Here is a 15,655-nt window from a genome sequence, read left to right on the forward strand (position 1 = left end):
CCTTCCTTCAGTCTAACCCTCATCTCTCCTGCTGCTTATCCAACTCGTTTTTACCTCCTATCTATCCTCAGTCTCTCAGATCCATGCAGAGTAGCTTGGAAGCCCCTACTCTCTCCCCAACCCTTCCCTTTTTTTCCTTGAGGGTCCCTCCAAATCCCCTCCCACCTTTTCTGATCCTTTCTGGCCCCACCTACCCTAGTTCCCCCCCCCCACCCCCGTCAGAACGGCAGCCAATGGCTATTTACCTGATTTGCATAGCGGAGCGGGGGAGCAGGGAAAAGAAGGGGGTGGGGCCAAGCGACCTCTTAAATCAAAGTTGGGAGGCGAGGACTGGGCAGAGGGGATGCCAAGTGCCCAGGCAGGGGCTGGGGGAGGGGGGTGGGGGGCGGGCTCAGAGGACTGTGGGGCCCGACTGGACACAGCCCTGAGCTCTCTCCCTCCATCCCTCCATCCCTGCATTCCTCCTTCCCTCTCTCTTCTGCACAACATCCTCTGCAAACCCTCAGTGCCTGGGGGGTCCTCTCTCCCCAATCTGCCTTTAATTACTCATTCATTTAATTGTCTTCCTCCTAGCGGGGCAGCCCCAGAACTTTCTCTTCCTGCGGAGCAAATTCGGGTATTTGCTCGGCATTTTTAAGGGGGAAGGGGAAGGAGGGTTCCTCTTGGTTTGCTTTTTGGGGGGGATCAGGTTCGAGAGCTTGGGAGGAAGGGAGTAGAGGACCCCAGTAAGAATCTCTCCTCCTGGCCTCGCTCGCAACTAAGCCGGCCCTCCTGCCCAGCCTTTGCCCCCCACCTCCGATATCCCCTTCACGCAGCGCCCAAGCTGCGGGACCACGACCATGACCGAAATGAGCGAGAAGGAGAACGAACCCGAGGACGCTGCCACTCTCCCCTCCCCTGGGACTGTTTCCACCCTCCAGGAAACCAAGGTAATTTGGGGAGGGGTCGCGATTTCCTCCCTTCTCTTCCCGTTCCTTCTTTCCCGCCCTGCAGCTTTCCCCTCCTCGGCCCGCGGCTGCCGCTTCTGTCCTACCCTCTCCTTGACCCGGGCTTGTTTTGTCCCCGCACTGTCGCGACATAGCAGATACACCGCGGCCAGGGTCAAGATGGGGTAGTGATAACTCGCCCCCTCTCCCACCACCACCAGCCCCAGCACCACAGGGCGGGCGCTGTCCAGCATTATCTGAGAACCTCTCAGCCTCTAGAGAAGACCAGGCTAGGAGAGGAGGGAGTAACTGACCACACGCTCACGCGCACGCACACACACACACACACACACACTCACACCACACCACACCACATACCACATGTGCGCACACTATGCACAAACATACATAGAGACTGAGACCCTGGCGGCGGGTCAGCTCTATCCCGTCTCTCCCGGGGGAAGGTAGTAACTCCCCTTTGTTGGAGGGAATCAATGCGGAGCCCGAGGAGGAGCTGTGAGATGAGTGTGAGTGTGTGTGTGTGTGTGTGTGTGTGTGTGTGTGTGTGTGTGTGTCGCGCGCGCGCGCGCCTGTATCTGTGTGTGTTTTACGCAGGTGTGTGTTTCCTAGGGATATGAGTCTCGGTGTGTAGCGCTGGCTCGTTTTGAGTGTGTGGGGGCCCTGGGGTCGCTGACTCGTCTATGCCTTTCCTCTCTGCGTCTCTCTTGGTGTCTCTCGATCTCTCCGTCTCTGTCCAGCTGCAGTCTCGGGGGAGCCGCGCGCCCAGGAGAGGAGGGCTGCAGAGGGGTGGGGTGGGGGAGGAGGTCCTAGGGTCGGGTCCTCCTGGCTGAAGGTTTCTCTCCTCTTGGGGGGGTGGGAAGAGGAGCAGGAAGAAAGAAGTAGAGTAGTTCCACTAGCTGTCACTCCCTCCTATCTCCCCTTTCCCACCAAGTATGGGGGAAGGGGGAAGGAAAGGATTGAGACAGAAAAGCCATCGTAATTAATGTCATAATTAACCCTAATTATTCATGATTATTACTCACGGGAATAACAAGTCAATTGAACAATGAATGAGTTATCCCCCAGTGAAGGAGGGCGGGGTCCTCGGAAGCATTAGACCTGGGTAGGGAGGGAGCTTCACGTAGAAGAGCTCCGGCCCAGATCGCGCGAAAATTTAGCCGCAGGAATTCCCTGCTAGCATTTGGATAGAAACCCCTGACTGGGTAAGCGAAATGGGTACGCACGGGTTAAGAGACCACTCCCCTCGGGCCAATAAGCCTCCATTCTCTTAAACCTGGTGGAAAAGCCTGACCTCCCATCTTTGGGTCCTCCAGCTTCTCTATTCGTGTCTATTGGGAATATTTATTGGGGGGGGGGGCAGAGGAAGTATTGGAAAGGGCCAGCGTTGGGGGGGAGTGTGCCTCATATTTCTGGTCTCCTCTCTGGTTCTGAAGTTCACCTCGAGGATCTGGTGGCCTAAATCCTTCCCTGGACATCTTATCTCCCATCCTCACCCCCATATATACACCTTTCCTTAGGCACAAGAGGTTAATTCAAGGTCAAAGTCAACCAGTGCTAAGTGCATTCAAGGAAGGCAGGCAATGTCAGTTGTCTGAGAATAAAGATCATGCATGCCCCGGGGGACCAGGGCCATCCTAGAAGATGGAGTTTGTGGGACCCAAATGTCCAGACCTCCTGGCTCTTAGGGCCCTCGATTCCCTTTGACCTGCTTACCCACCTCCATGGGAGGGGATTGGTAACTCCCACCAAGGGTTAACTCAGCCTAGGAAGAGATAAGTGTCTCATAGTTAAGGAATGCTGGGGAGGGGTCCAATTGTGCCATTGGAATCTATTCGAGAGCCTCTTAGAGCTAGAGGGAATAAAACTGGGGAGGAGATGGGGGCCATAACTCCAATCGGAGATAGCAAACCAAGGTACCAACCCCCTCCCTATCTCTCTTACCCTCCTCCCTTATCATCTGGGAAGACACCTCTCTTCACAGGTCTTTGGTCTCCCCAGACCTCAAAGTACTTAACAGTGGAACTCATCCAGTCCCAGCCATCTTCCTCCCTCTAGAACCTGTCTCTCCACTTTCTCCTTTCTCTCAGCAGTTCTGGGGCTGGGGTGGGCAGGGTTGCTCCTGCGGTATCAATGCCATCTCAGCAAGTTGGCCATCCTGCAAGCTCAGCTTAGGGGGAGGGGAGGGAGAGCAGTCAGCCGATTCAGGCTGCTGTCTTTCCCTCCTTCCCCCCATTCTGAGGACCCCTTCTGAAAAATCTAGCTCAGAGACAGGGAGAAGAAGGGATGGAGGTCTGGTCTGAGCATCGTCCCCTTCCCCAATCCTGCCTGGGAGGCTACCTGATCCACTAGACCCTTGTATAAGATCCTAAAAACAAGGCAACCATGCAATAGCAAACAGCCATGGGGAGATCATGGAGGAGCATCACCACTCCTCCCCTCTCTGTGACTGCCCAAGATAAATGCCCCTTCCCCTTTAGTGGAAGTGGGCAATGAGGATGGAGAAAATGTAGTGTATATGCCCTGACCTAGTATCGGGAGAGTGGGAGATTCCTTGAGATATAGCCACAGAAAGTTCCTTCATCCCCCTAGGAAGAGAGGGTCTGGTTGCTGCCCACAACACTCTTCCTTCGTGTCTGCTACTTGGAGCTGGGCAGGTACAACAGAGGGGGCTGAGCAACTGGCAGACACTGATGCCAGGATTTCAGATCCTATTTTTCATCAGTTCATGGCCCACATAGGTAGAAAGTACCAACTGTGGCATCTTCTCCCTGCCCTTCTACCCCGTATACCCACTGGATCGACCTAACCCAGGATGACTTCCCTCCCACTCCATCTGCACTGCTGACCTGTCCACTCGGCCCTGGGTGGTGAGTTTCAGCTATGATTCCTCTTCTTGTCCTCACTCCCAGACCCAAGCAGCTGAAAAAGGAACTTGCTTCCAACATGGGACATCCCCACCCCCTCAGCCCACCAGCCTTCGACTCCATCCTCCCCAGGGAAAGGGGACCCTTCTATGCCAGCACCACCATCTGAGTCAGCTGGCACCGGTGCCCACTGCCGCCTACCCAGCAGCTGCTGCATGCCCTTTCAGGAACTGGGGGAAAGGGAGGAGCGACTCAGATGGGGAAAGGAAGAGATGGACAGGGAGATATGATAAGGGAGAGAGGTGGAAAAAACCCTGTACTGAGAGTCAGCAAGCCTAGGTTTTAAGAGGAGCCCTGCCACTAACTAGCTGGGTGATTTGGGGTAATAATAAAAACAACAACAATAATAAATGTAGCACTCAAAGGTTTGTTATTATATTGATTATGTCATTGATCCACTTTTCCATAATGGGCTTCAGTTTCCTCCTCTGGAAAACAAGAGGGTTAGCCTAGATGATCTCTATTGTTCCTAGAAGGAAGCCTAGGGGCAGCTAGGTGGCTCTTGGATAAAGAGCCAGGCCTGGAGACTGAAGGTCCTGGATTCAAATCTAGCCTCAGACATTTCCTACCTATCTGACCCTGGGCAAGTCACTTAATATCAATTGCCTGGCCCTTACCTCTCTTCTGCATTAGAATGGACGCTTAGTATTGATTCTAGAATGAAAGGTAAGGGTTTAAAAAAAAAGCAGTGTAGGATAGTAGGAAGAGCTTCTGGCATTGAAGTTGAGTGCCTAATTCAAACTCTCCCTTTAACTACCTTGTAAGACCTTGCCCAATTCAATTAATCCCTCTGGACCTCAGATATCTGTAAAAAGGAATTGGACTACATGGCATCCATGGTTCCATCAGTCTGAAGGCTTTTACTCCTGCCAAGTCTTACATTTTAGGCTAAGCCCTCACCATTTATGTCCTAAGGTCAGTTCCAGCCCTGACAATTTATACTGTTCATGACCTGGAAGGGTGATGTGGGTGGGCAGAAGAAGGAAGCCAACTATTTTCAGTCCTCTGGTCACTTGGCTAGAAGGAGCCAGAGAAATACCTAAAAGGTTCCAAGATACCCAATAGTCTGCCAGCTACTTCAAAGTGGCATCTCCCCCATGCCAGGGAGCAGTTCCAAGAGGCATAGGGGGACAGAAGAGAGCTTTGACCTTCCTTTTGCCTTTTGGCTACCCACTACTCAAACCTTCTGATCTTCCTCCACGTTGAAAGGAAAAAAGAGGAGAAAAGTACTTCTATGGCAATAGGGATGTGGTGAGTCACATCTAGGCATGTTGTTCCCATCCAAGCTGGACTGAGAAGACAGGTCTTAGTTTGGAACCCAGAAAAGTGCCTGCTGTGGGCAGTGGGACCAGCCATTTCTGGAGCAATCAGGCACTACTCCAGCTGGCAGAGAAGCTGCTGCCTGCCCTCTAGCACCTCCATTCTGCATTGGATTGCCACTAGCTCCTCTCCTGAGGGCACAAGTTGTCTCCCCATCTCAATGGTTCCCCTTCCTGCCCTCCTGGGAGTGAATGCCAGAGATCCAGAATTGGGACAGCCCCTTCACACAAGCTCTGGGGGGACATTTTGTTCAGAAAACTTCCCTCCAGGGACCAGGAGGAAACAATTTCTGGCAGGGTTGTTCCAGGGGCACCAGTGATTTGGCATTGGCCATGCCAGGGTGAGGAGTGACAAGTCACTCTCTTCCTCTTTGCCCCCAGGGCTTGGTCTGACAGGCAGGATATATGGCACAGCTCCAGGATAGGTCAGAACAATTCTGGTCACAGAGATGGGATACCTCACTCCCTCCAAAAAATTCCAGGGCATGAGGAAGAGGGACTCTTTAAACATCCCTGGGTGTCCCATCAGAGATGGTCCTAGGGCTTAAGAAATAATTATTCTGCTCATCCCCAAATGACATTGTTCACATTCTCTGGAGATGACTCTACATACTGTCACTACCCTATCCCATCTCCCCCAGGGACCTCGGGGCACCAGACTTTATTATCTGCCCTATCTGGAACCTGCAAAGGCAGAGACCAACAATGCTATCCAGGAAGCCATGGTTTGGAAAATGGTTCAGTGATGCCAACTTCTGGGAAAGCCAGACATCCTGTAAAGCTCAGACTTCATGGTTGGCAGACCTGATGCTGTTGTGTACATCCCCCCAGGCTCCCACCTTGTCCTCCCAGAGGATAGGGTGGCAGAAGTTGTGTCTGTGTTCTCTGAACCAGCAGCTGCATCCACTCCTCCCCTGGCAAGGCTAGGAGGTTGGCAGCTGTGGCGCCTTATGCTGTCCAGCTCATCATCTAGGAGCTTTGGTCAACAGTGACACAGACTTTGTACCCATATCTTCAGTCTTCTGCCTCCCTCCCCATGGTCTATCTGGGCAGGTTGAACCAGGCAGAACATTGCCAAGAATGGGACCATGAGATGGATATAAGGCAGTGAGGGGTCCTGGGTTTGACTCAGTGAGTGGAAAGGAAAGTACAAGACAAGTTTCTGGGATTGATGCTGGTAGTGAGGAGCGTTCGGATTTGTGAACATAGAAAATCAACTGAATTTAGAATATCAGGACCTGATCTAGAAACTGCCTGCTTCCTCTCCCTTATAACTTCATCAGCTCTAGAATTCCAAGTCCAATTCTGAGCCCCAACACTGATTTGTTCAGTCATTTCAATTGCATTCAACGCTTTATGACCCCATTTGGGGTCTTTTTAGCCAAGATCCTGGAGTGGTTTGCCATTTCTTTCTCCAGGTCATTTTAGAGATGAGGAAACTGAAACAAACAAGGTTAAATGATGTGCCCAGGATCACACAGCTAGTAAATCTCTGAGACAAGTTTTAAACTCAGGTCTTCCTGACACCAGGCCAGGCACTCTACCCATGGCACCACTTAGCCTTCCTCTGACATTGATTGGGATTACCAATTTGGGCTTCTGTTTGTGGGGGTGCTGCTAGACATAATCAGAGCCTCCCCTCCTATGGACTCTGGTCCTCTCTATGAACATGACCTCCTCTCTTTCAGCTTCAACGTTTCAAGCGTTCCCTATCCCTCAAGACCATCCTTCGAAGCAAGAGTGTGGAAAATTTTTTTCTTCGCTCAGGCACTGAGCTCAAGTGCCCAACGGAAGTGCTGCTGACCCCCCCAACCCCATTGCCACCTCCCTCACCCCCACCTGTATCCACTGATCCAGGCCTTCCCAACTCTGCCCGATCCCCTTGTCCAGTCCAGCGTCCTTTGGCACCTCTCAAGCCCCTGAGGACCCACAGCTTCCAAGAGCATGTCTTCAAACGTGCCAGCCCCTGTGAACTCTGCCACCAGGTTATTGTGGGTAGGTGCCTAGCCATTGAGATGGGAATAGGTGGGAGTGCCAAGGTGGCATGGGGGGAAGATACACAGCGTGGATCTGCCTGTTTCCCCTTCCTCCCTGGCCCTCCAATGCTGACATGGCTTTTATGGGACATCAGGTGGGGAGTTCTTTTCCTATCTCACACAGCTATCTTCTATAACGTCAACATACCCTAAGTATATTTTGATTTGTCCTGTCCCTCTGGGAAGACAGACATGAACAGAAACTGCCTTGTGCCTATGATCCTCCAACAATTTTGTGTGTGTGTGTGTGTGTGTGTGTGTGTGTGTGTGTGTGTGTGCGAGAGAGAGAGAGAGAGAGAGAGACAGAGAGACAGAGACAGAGACAGAGACAGAGAGAGAGAGACAGAGACAGAGACAGAGACAGAGACAGAGACACAGAGACAGAGACAGAGAGACAGAGAGACAGAGACAGAGACAGAGACAGAGAGACAGAGAGACAGAAAAGAGGGGTGATGGGAGAGGGGAGAGGGAAGAGGGGGAAAAGTAGAGAAGAGACCTCTCTCCTTGTCCTTTAAACTCCAAACTACTCTCCAGGCAACTCCAAGCAGGGCTTACGATGTAAGACGTGCAAAGCCAGCGTCCACCTCTGGTGCTCTGAGGAAATCTCCCACCAGCAGTGCCCAGGGAAAACGGTGAGGAAGGGTCTATCTAGACACTTTCTTGTTGACTACTCTGTGCTCATTGGTGCCTTGGAGGGTACTTCATCTTCCTTCCTCATTACAAAGAACTCGTTCTGGGGCATCCAGGTGGCTTAGTAGACTGAGAGCCAGGCCTACAGACAGGAGGTCCTGGGTCCCAGTCTGGCCTCAGACACTTCCTAGCTGTTTGACTTTGGGCAAGTCACTTAACCCCAAATTGCCTGACCACTCTTCTTCTGCCTTGGAACCCATACTTAACATTGATTCTAAGATGGAAGGTCAGGGTTAAAAAAAAACAACTGCTCATTTCATGCAGTGGGAAATAGCAAGGAAGATCAAGCCCTCTGCCCCTTTTGTTGGCACTGATATCTCTCTATTCTTTCTTCCCCTAGTCCACCTCTTTCCGTAGGAACTTCAGCTCCCCTCTCCTGGTGCATGAGCCACCCCCAGCCTGTACTCGAGAGTCTCCCCCAGCTGGTAAGGACACATTTAATTCCCATTCCTCCTAGACTATAGTGAGAAAAGGTGCCTTGATCTCTTGGACTGGGGAGTCAAGTTTTCTTGTGATAGGCATTACTTTTGCAGGAAGAGTGGACACTGGCACTACCCACCCAGGGCATTGTACCAGCTTTTAAGGTGTCCAGATGCAATGCCCAGGGGTCAAGAATTTAGGGGGTTTAAGAAGATTCCTAGGAAGAGGTAAGCTGCCAGGTTCCTGAAGGTACAACTTTCTTAGGTGCCAGTGGGAAAGTGGATCCTATTTATGAGACCCTCCGCTATGGTACCTCCTTGGCATTAATGAACCGCTCGAGTTTCAGCAGCACTTCAGAGTCTCCCACCCGAAGCCTGGTACAGACTTTGGCCCAAGCATGGGGGAAAGGCATGAGGGGGAGGAGGGACCAGGGTTGAGATCCAGAGTGGGGAAAGGCTTTGGGGATGGGATATACTAGGATAGAGAGATGGGGCTCTGAAGTCCCTGAGGGAAGATGTATGGGGGCTGGAGGATATAAGGAAAAGAGAAGTGGAGCTGGTGGACTCTGAATGGGAGACATTGGGGAAGGGATTGGGGCTGGGAGACTCTAAGGAAAGGGGGATGAGGGCTGGAGGATCCTGAGGGAGAGGGCTAGGTCAGGGCACATTAGGGAAGATGGTTGAGGGTTGAGGATTCTACCTCAGTCTTCCTTCCTTCCTTTTCCTTTTCTTGTCTTTCCCAGAGTGAGCGGGATGAATTGGCAGAGGATGGGGAGGGTAGCATCCGTAGCTCAGAGGAGGGTGCCAGTGATAGTGGTAAGTATGAGGAAGGCACTCTAGTGCTAGGGGATGGGGGCCCCCTCAACTCCTAAATCTTTACACCCCCATCCCACTCTTATAGTCTTTACATCACCAACTGAGAATGAAGTGACAGGACCTGAGGAGAAAAGTCCTGGACAGCAGCAGGTAAGGCCCTGTGCCGTTTGGGTATAGATGGAGACTGAGGGATGGGATGGGGAGAGCAGTACCAGGTTAAGCTCATCTGAATGAGGTACTAGATGGCATCTAATTTTCCTTTTTTAGCCAAGTAGCTAGGTGGCACAGTGGATAAAGTTCCAGACCTGGAGTAGAAAGGATCTGGGTTCAAATCTGGCCTCAGACATTTCATAGCCGTGTGACCCTGTGCAAGTCACTTAACCCTACAGCCCTTGTCTTTCTTCGTTAAAGATGTTACTAAGACAGAAAGTATTTAAAAAAAAAAAAAAAGCTCTAAAATTTTAGACTTCTCATCACCAATTCACTGTACAATTTTAAGCAAGCATTTTCCCTTCTTAGGAAAAGGTCAGGGTTAGATTAGGGTCCAGGGTCCCTTCTAGCTCTGACATTGTTCTAAAGTTCTAATTGGGTGAGTACTTACAGTAGGATGCCAGATTTTATGTCAGTGTTCATCTCTCCACCATGACACCCCAGGCTTCCAAGGGCACCATTCGGAAGGACGTGGGCCCCATGTATTCCTATGTCGCCCTCTACAAGTTTTTGCCCCAAGAACATAATGACCTGGCTCTGCAGTAAGTGTCTTCCCAGAGCTCCAAACCCTTGCTCCTTCCCTTTCCCCCTAGGGTGTCACTTTCCCTGATTGGACATGGGCTTGCAGCTGTTGGAACTGCCAGGACACCCAACATCCCCACAAGGATCCCAGTTGTTCCCAGTTGGGAAAGGCAGTTGACTACCACAGCTTGGGTCAGGGTGGGGATGGGTGGGAGTCCTCCTCATCTCCAGAGACTGCCCTCAGTCTGCTCTTTCCCTAGGCCCGGAGATCGGATCATGCTTGTGGATGATTCTAACGAGGACTGGTGGAAGGTGATTAGGCTGGTTGGCAGCATGAAGGGAAAAATTTGGGGGGGGGGGAAATGATTGTGCCCCTCTCCAAGCATAGCCTGAGGGAGTCAGGGTAGAAATGGAGAAAGCCAGAACCATAAGCAAAACCTGCTGTAACAGATTCTGCTGCCTACTAAATCACCCTTTGGGCACTGCCCCCATGGGAGCCATGGCCAACTAGGTTCAAAACCCCAGCCCACCACCACCTCCACCATCCCAAGTACCCAAGCTGCCACTTTTCCCTTCTTAGAGGCTCTTCCTGCCCACTCCTATCCCCAACCACCCAGGCAGAGTGGGTTATTTCTTTGTTTTAGAAAAGATTAGACTCAACTGGACTGGTGACATGGCACCTTGGGGCTTGAGGTCCGGGAAACCAAATGAGAATTGGAAGTGAGCTCATTGGGTTGAGGCTGAGGTCAGGGTGAAGGCTTGCCCCTACCAACCTCACTGAATTTGTCAAAAAGGGCAAGATCGGCGACCGAGTCGGCTTCTTCCCAGCCAATTTTGTGCAGCGGGTGAGGCCAGGAGAGAGTGTATGGCGGTGCTGCCAGCCATTTTCTGGGAATAAGGAACAGGGCTACATGAGCCTCAAGGAGAGCCAGGTGAGTGATCTAGGGGTACTCTGCCATCCAAAGGGTGAACGAGGTTGGGAGAAAGCAGACAGAGTCAGAGATGGAAGGCAGGAGAAAGCTCTCAGATGGTGCCTGGAAGAGAATTCCATCAGCCTTGTAGTGGGAAGAAAGGCAGATAGCTAGAAGAAAGACTATCCTATCTGTCAAGCACAGGTTTTCAGAATGGGTGCTCTTCCTCCTACTTATCCCTCTCATCTCATGCCTAGGACAGAATTCTTTTTTTTTTTTTTTAAACCTTTGTACTTCAGTGTATTGTCTCATAGGTGGAAGATTGGTAAGGGTGGGCAATGGGGGTCAAGTGACTTGCCCAGGGTCACACAGCTGGGAAGTGGCTGAGGCCGGGTTTGAACCTAGGACCTCCTGTCTCTAGGCCTGACTCTCACTCCACTGAGCTACCCAGCTGCCCCCTAGGACAGAATTCTTGATTCAATGGCTGGGCAAGAAGGGACAGTGAGGTAGCACACTGGATAGAGTGCCAGGTTTGGAAATGGGAGGTCCCAGGTTCAAATCTGACTTCAGATACTTTTTAGCTGTGTGACTTTGGGTGAGTCACTTTACCCCATTTCCCTAGCCCTTGTCCTTCTGTCTTAGAGTTGTTACTAATACAGAAAGTAAAGATTTTTTTCTTTAAAGAGGAAAATGGTGGGGTCTATAATTATTTGGATTCTGGTCCCACCAGGATCTTGCTAACACAGTGGGCAGCACCTGCCTGGCTGGTGCTGAGCACTCAGCCCTACATCTTTCCTGTTCAGATCTGTGTAGGTGTGGGCAGAAGCAAGGATGCTGATGGCTTCATCCGAGTTAGTAGTGGCAAGAAGAGAGGCCTGGTACCTGCCGATGCTCTGACTGAGATCTGAAATCCAGGCATGGCAGGCACAGAAGAAGATAGTGCCCCACCCCTAGGAGATGACCCAGACATCAACTCTGCACCCTTGTTCCCTGCTTCTGGTTCCAGGGAATGGAGCAGGGTCTCCTTACCCACTTCCCTGCTCACCTGCTGCCACGCTGCTGGGCACCACTCTAAATAGACACAGGAGCTCCACTATAACAAAGGTTTTGTTTTTCCTCCGGGGGCCCTCTGGAGGGCAGGTTGGAGAGGAAGTTAAGAGCAGGGATCAGCTACCATAAGCAGGTTTGCCCTCATGCCAAGGTGCCAATTCCCGTGCCCACCAGTGCCCTGCTGCCACAATGAGTCAAGCCCTGGGGAGAGCTGTCCTTCAGGGCTCTCTGTGGCTCTCCCCAGAATTCTACCCCTCTGGTCATTGCATGCCTTGTGCCACCTTCCCCCTCAGTCCAGCCTGTGTGTATGTCTGTGTGTGTCTCTCTGTCTCTGTCCATTTGGGCACAGGGGAGGGAATATGTTCCTTTCTCCTGGGCCCTTCTCAATGCCTGCTCCCCTCCTCAGGGTTTGAAGGGGGTGGGAGATATGGGAAGGCCTTCTCTGCTTCTGTGTTCCTGACTGCTGCCTCCCCAATATCACCATCTCTCACTCACTCAATTCTCAGGAAAGTTTCACTGGTCTCTCCCATAACTTGAAACCTGGCCTGGCAGAGGAGGGGAGGGATCAAGGAGAAAGAACAGGGCATGTTCTCTTGTTTGAGGGGAAGAGGGAGCCCTAAGCTGGAACAACCATGATGGGGCCTTTCCCAATTCCACCCCTACTGACCGCTAGCCCAACTGTGGTCTGAATTCCGCCCAAGGCCAGAGCATCCCCAAACTGTCCCACCCTACAACCATAGCCACGCCAATGAAAGGCGATCCAAGAGTAAGCCACAGCACGCCATTTTGTTATTGGGAAGAGCTCTGGTGTGTCCAGAATAGCTACAGAATGCTAAAAAAAAAAACAAAAAAAAACACCACCAACCTGTTGTCCTACGCCTGACAAGCTAATGACAAACTTCAAGGATTGAGAGTCAAACCCATTACCCAGATCAGAAAACTGATGACGGGCAGTTTTACTTTCCTGCTTCCCCTTTCTTCTCTGGCCTCCTCTCTCTTCTCTGATCAAGACAACCCTCTAAGAGCTGGAAAATCCTCTTAGATTTGGGAATCTTGGATTTGGAAAGACGGGAAAGTCCTCTCAACAGGGTGAGCCCAAGTCAAAGCAGGGCTGGGCATGAGGAACAAGTCAGCACTTTAAAAAGAGTCTTGTCCAAGAGCTGAATGTTTCAGGTGGTTCCATCCCCTGCTAAGATAAGGGGCTGTATTTCTGATGCACCCCCAGTGCCCTTCACAGACCCCTGGGGTAGGAATGTTGAGGTGGGGGACAGGCGCTGGGAGGAAGCTGAGACTCATCTTACTCCCAAGGAAGGGAGGAAGTGTGGGTATCCCAGACAGGAGGAGATAGCATGTGGGGTCTCACCTGGAAAGTCTGCTCTTCTTCAGCCCCAACTCCCAGGCCCCAAGCTCAGAACCTCCTTCACCATGCCAGCCAATGCCTCCCCTCCTCTGGGCACAGATACTTACCCTGAGATCCTCGCCTCCCCTCCCTTCTGCTGTTCCCAGATTTGGGGTGGGGAGAGGCTGACACCACACTGCCCTGTTTGCTGCCATGAAGCTGCCCCAGCAATACCCCCACCCCGGGGCAGGCACGATGCCCACTGTACATAGAGGCTGCATGACGGGTCTGACTCGGGCACTGCTGGGCCCCCAGACCCACTTGATTAAATGTACCTGTGACCCAGATGTGCCTTCTCTGAGTTTCACTGACTGGCTTAGGAATGGGGGTGGCAGTAGGAGGAAGGCAGCAAGGGCTAGAAAGACCTGGAAAAGGGGAAAGGGTGGGGGCAGATATTGGGGGAGAGGGGCAGGGACTGATGAAACCCTGGAGAAAGTGGAGGGGAACCCAGACTAAATGGTGAGGCATGGTGCCCACCATCTCTCGACTAGGGGACACTGGCTAGTGACCCTCCCTTCGCTGCTTCCCTAGGTAGTCTCTGGAGGGACCCCAACCTCAAAGAGTTGATTTCTCCTGGAAAATGAAGGGAATAATGGAGGGTGAGCGTCAGGGGGGTGGCATCTGGACCTCAGGGTCTTCAGACTCGGAGTGGCTGGGCAGTAGGGCTGGAGGACCAGGAGGTAGGGAGCCGGGTGGGGGGATATGGGTAAATGTGAATCCTCTGGCCTGTTGGCTTGTCTGGATGCTTCAGTATGATTTAAACCCAATTATCATGGGCACCCGTGAGCTCATCAGACAGGGTAAAGTACGATGCCCAGAGCCCACTTGGGCCACCCAAGTCCAACTAGTCTAAAGAAACTCAGAGTCTGGCTCCTTGAGAAGTCAAGACAAACGTCTCCTAATGCCCAGCTCAGAGCTGGTTCTTTTTTTATTTTTATTTTTATTTTTTTTAAACCCTTTAGGTTCTGTTTTGGAACCAATATTGGTTCTAAGGCAGACAAGCAGTAAGGACTAGGCAATGGGGGTTGTGACTCCTGCAGGGTCACCCAGCTAGGAAGGCCCTGAGGCCAGATTTGAAGCCAGGACCTCCCATCTCCAGACCCGGCTCTCTATCCTCTGAGCCCCCCAGAACTGATGCTTGCTCTCTGGGTCTCTATCATTCCCTCCCTCACCTCCTTTTGCTCTTCTCCCCACCCTGGCTCTGGGCCAATCCTGCCACTCAAACGCTAGCCCATGAATCGTGAGGAAGAAGAGTGCCTGGAGGAGCTGGCGGTGACGTGGGGCAGCTGGGCCCCGAGAGATGACTCAATCGTGCCTGTCACTCAGCCCGTGGCACAGCGCAGGGAAGGGGCGCTCCCCTCCCCCACCCCTCCCGCCCACTGGCGCTGCAAAGTTGACTCCCCTCCGCCTTCCCTGGCCGCGTCATCACTTAGGCGAGTGCAGAGAGCTATTTATAGGCTGGATTGTGAGGAGGGGGAAGGGCAAGCCGCCTGGGTTGGGGTGCCAATGCCCGAGCTGCCAGGGTTAGAGTTGGCGAGGGTCCTGGCAGAACTCTTCCTCCTCCCCCTCCCCATCCCTGCCCCTCCCACAGACATAGCCCGTTGCCCCCGATGCCAGGCTGACCCTGGGTTCTGGAGACCAGGCAGGGCTCCCAGGATGGGGCTGGGGACGGACAGGAAGGTTTGCTCCAACCTGCATGCTGGGGTCCCTGAAGGGCTTCTCCTTCCTGCCTGGAGTGCTCCTGCCCCCAGGGAGGCCCCCTGCTTGGCCCGGCACCAGGGCCCCTCGGGACCCCTTCTCCCACCCGCTCCTCCTTCCCTCCTCCTGCCATCACTACAGGAGGGTTTCCTCGTGGGGGTCGGGGCTGAGGGGAAGGTCTTGCCCCGTCATAACTAGAGAAGGAGGTTGCCCTCTGCGGCCCCGGGCTCGCTTCTCCCTAGGGCTCTGCCTGGAGAAAGGACTTTACCAGAGAGGAAAGGACTTTAAACGCAGAAGAGGCAAAAACAGACATACACGCCAAAAGGGACAGATCAACATGGGTGCACACAGACAAAAGAGAGACACACAGACAGGCAGACTGACAGGTCCACAGAGACAGAGACAGACAGACACAGGCACAGACACACAGACCCAGAGATAGATCCGGTCAGAAAGATGGATTCAGAGACTGATTGGCACAGACATACACAGAGACAGGCCTGAACAGACAGACAGATCACAACAGACACAGAGATACAGAGATAGGCCTGGAAAGACTCAGAGATCAGCACAGACACAGAGACACTCCTGGAGAGAGAGACAGATGGACACAGACAGACAAACAGACACAGAGATAAACCTGGACAGGCAGACAGACAGACCAGCACCAACAGACACACAGAGATAGGCCTGGAAAGAATCAGAGATCAGCAC

The 15,655-nt window shown here is 52.5% G+C and overlaps 1 protein-coding gene across 1 annotated transcript; it reads left to right on the forward strand.

Moving 5' to 3' along the window:
* The first annotated feature begins 839 nt into the window (after positions 1 to 839).
* On the forward strand, positions 840 to 11,702 carry STAC2 (SH3 and cysteine rich domain 2). The gene is made up of 11 exons (XM_044675841.1): positions 840 to 929; positions 6,879 to 7,185; positions 7,761 to 7,858; positions 8,257 to 8,341; positions 8,601 to 8,713; positions 9,079 to 9,151; positions 9,237 to 9,301; positions 9,806 to 9,903; positions 10,144 to 10,195; positions 10,678 to 10,815; positions 11,598 to 11,702. The coding sequence occupies exons 1-11, from the start codon at positions 840 to 842 to the stop codon at positions 11,700 to 11,702; spliced, it is 1,224 nt and encodes a 407-aa protein (XP_044531776.1).
* Positions 11,703 to 15,655: the final 3,953 nt, after the last annotated feature.

The sequence above is a fragment of the Gracilinanus agilis genome, chromosome 4, assembly GCF_016433145.1.
Source record: "Gracilinanus agilis isolate LMUSP501 chromosome 4, AgileGrace, whole genome shotgun sequence".
NCBI classification, from domain to species: Eukaryota; Metazoa; Chordata; class Mammalia; order Didelphimorphia; family Didelphidae; genus Gracilinanus; species Gracilinanus agilis.

Coding starts and splice junctions, on each gene's coding strand:
- STAC2 (XM_044675841.1), top strand. CDS start 840: ATGACCGAAATGAGCGAGAAGGAGAACGAACCCGAGGACGCTGCCACT. Junction 9,904..10,143: donor CATAATGACCTGGCTCTGCA/GTAAGTGTCTTC, acceptor CTCTTTCCCTAG/GCCCGGAGATCGGATCATGC. Junction 10,816..11,597: donor TGAGCCTCAAGGAGAGCCAG/GTGAGTGATCTA, acceptor TTTCCTGTTCAG/ATCTGTGTAGGTGTGGGCAG.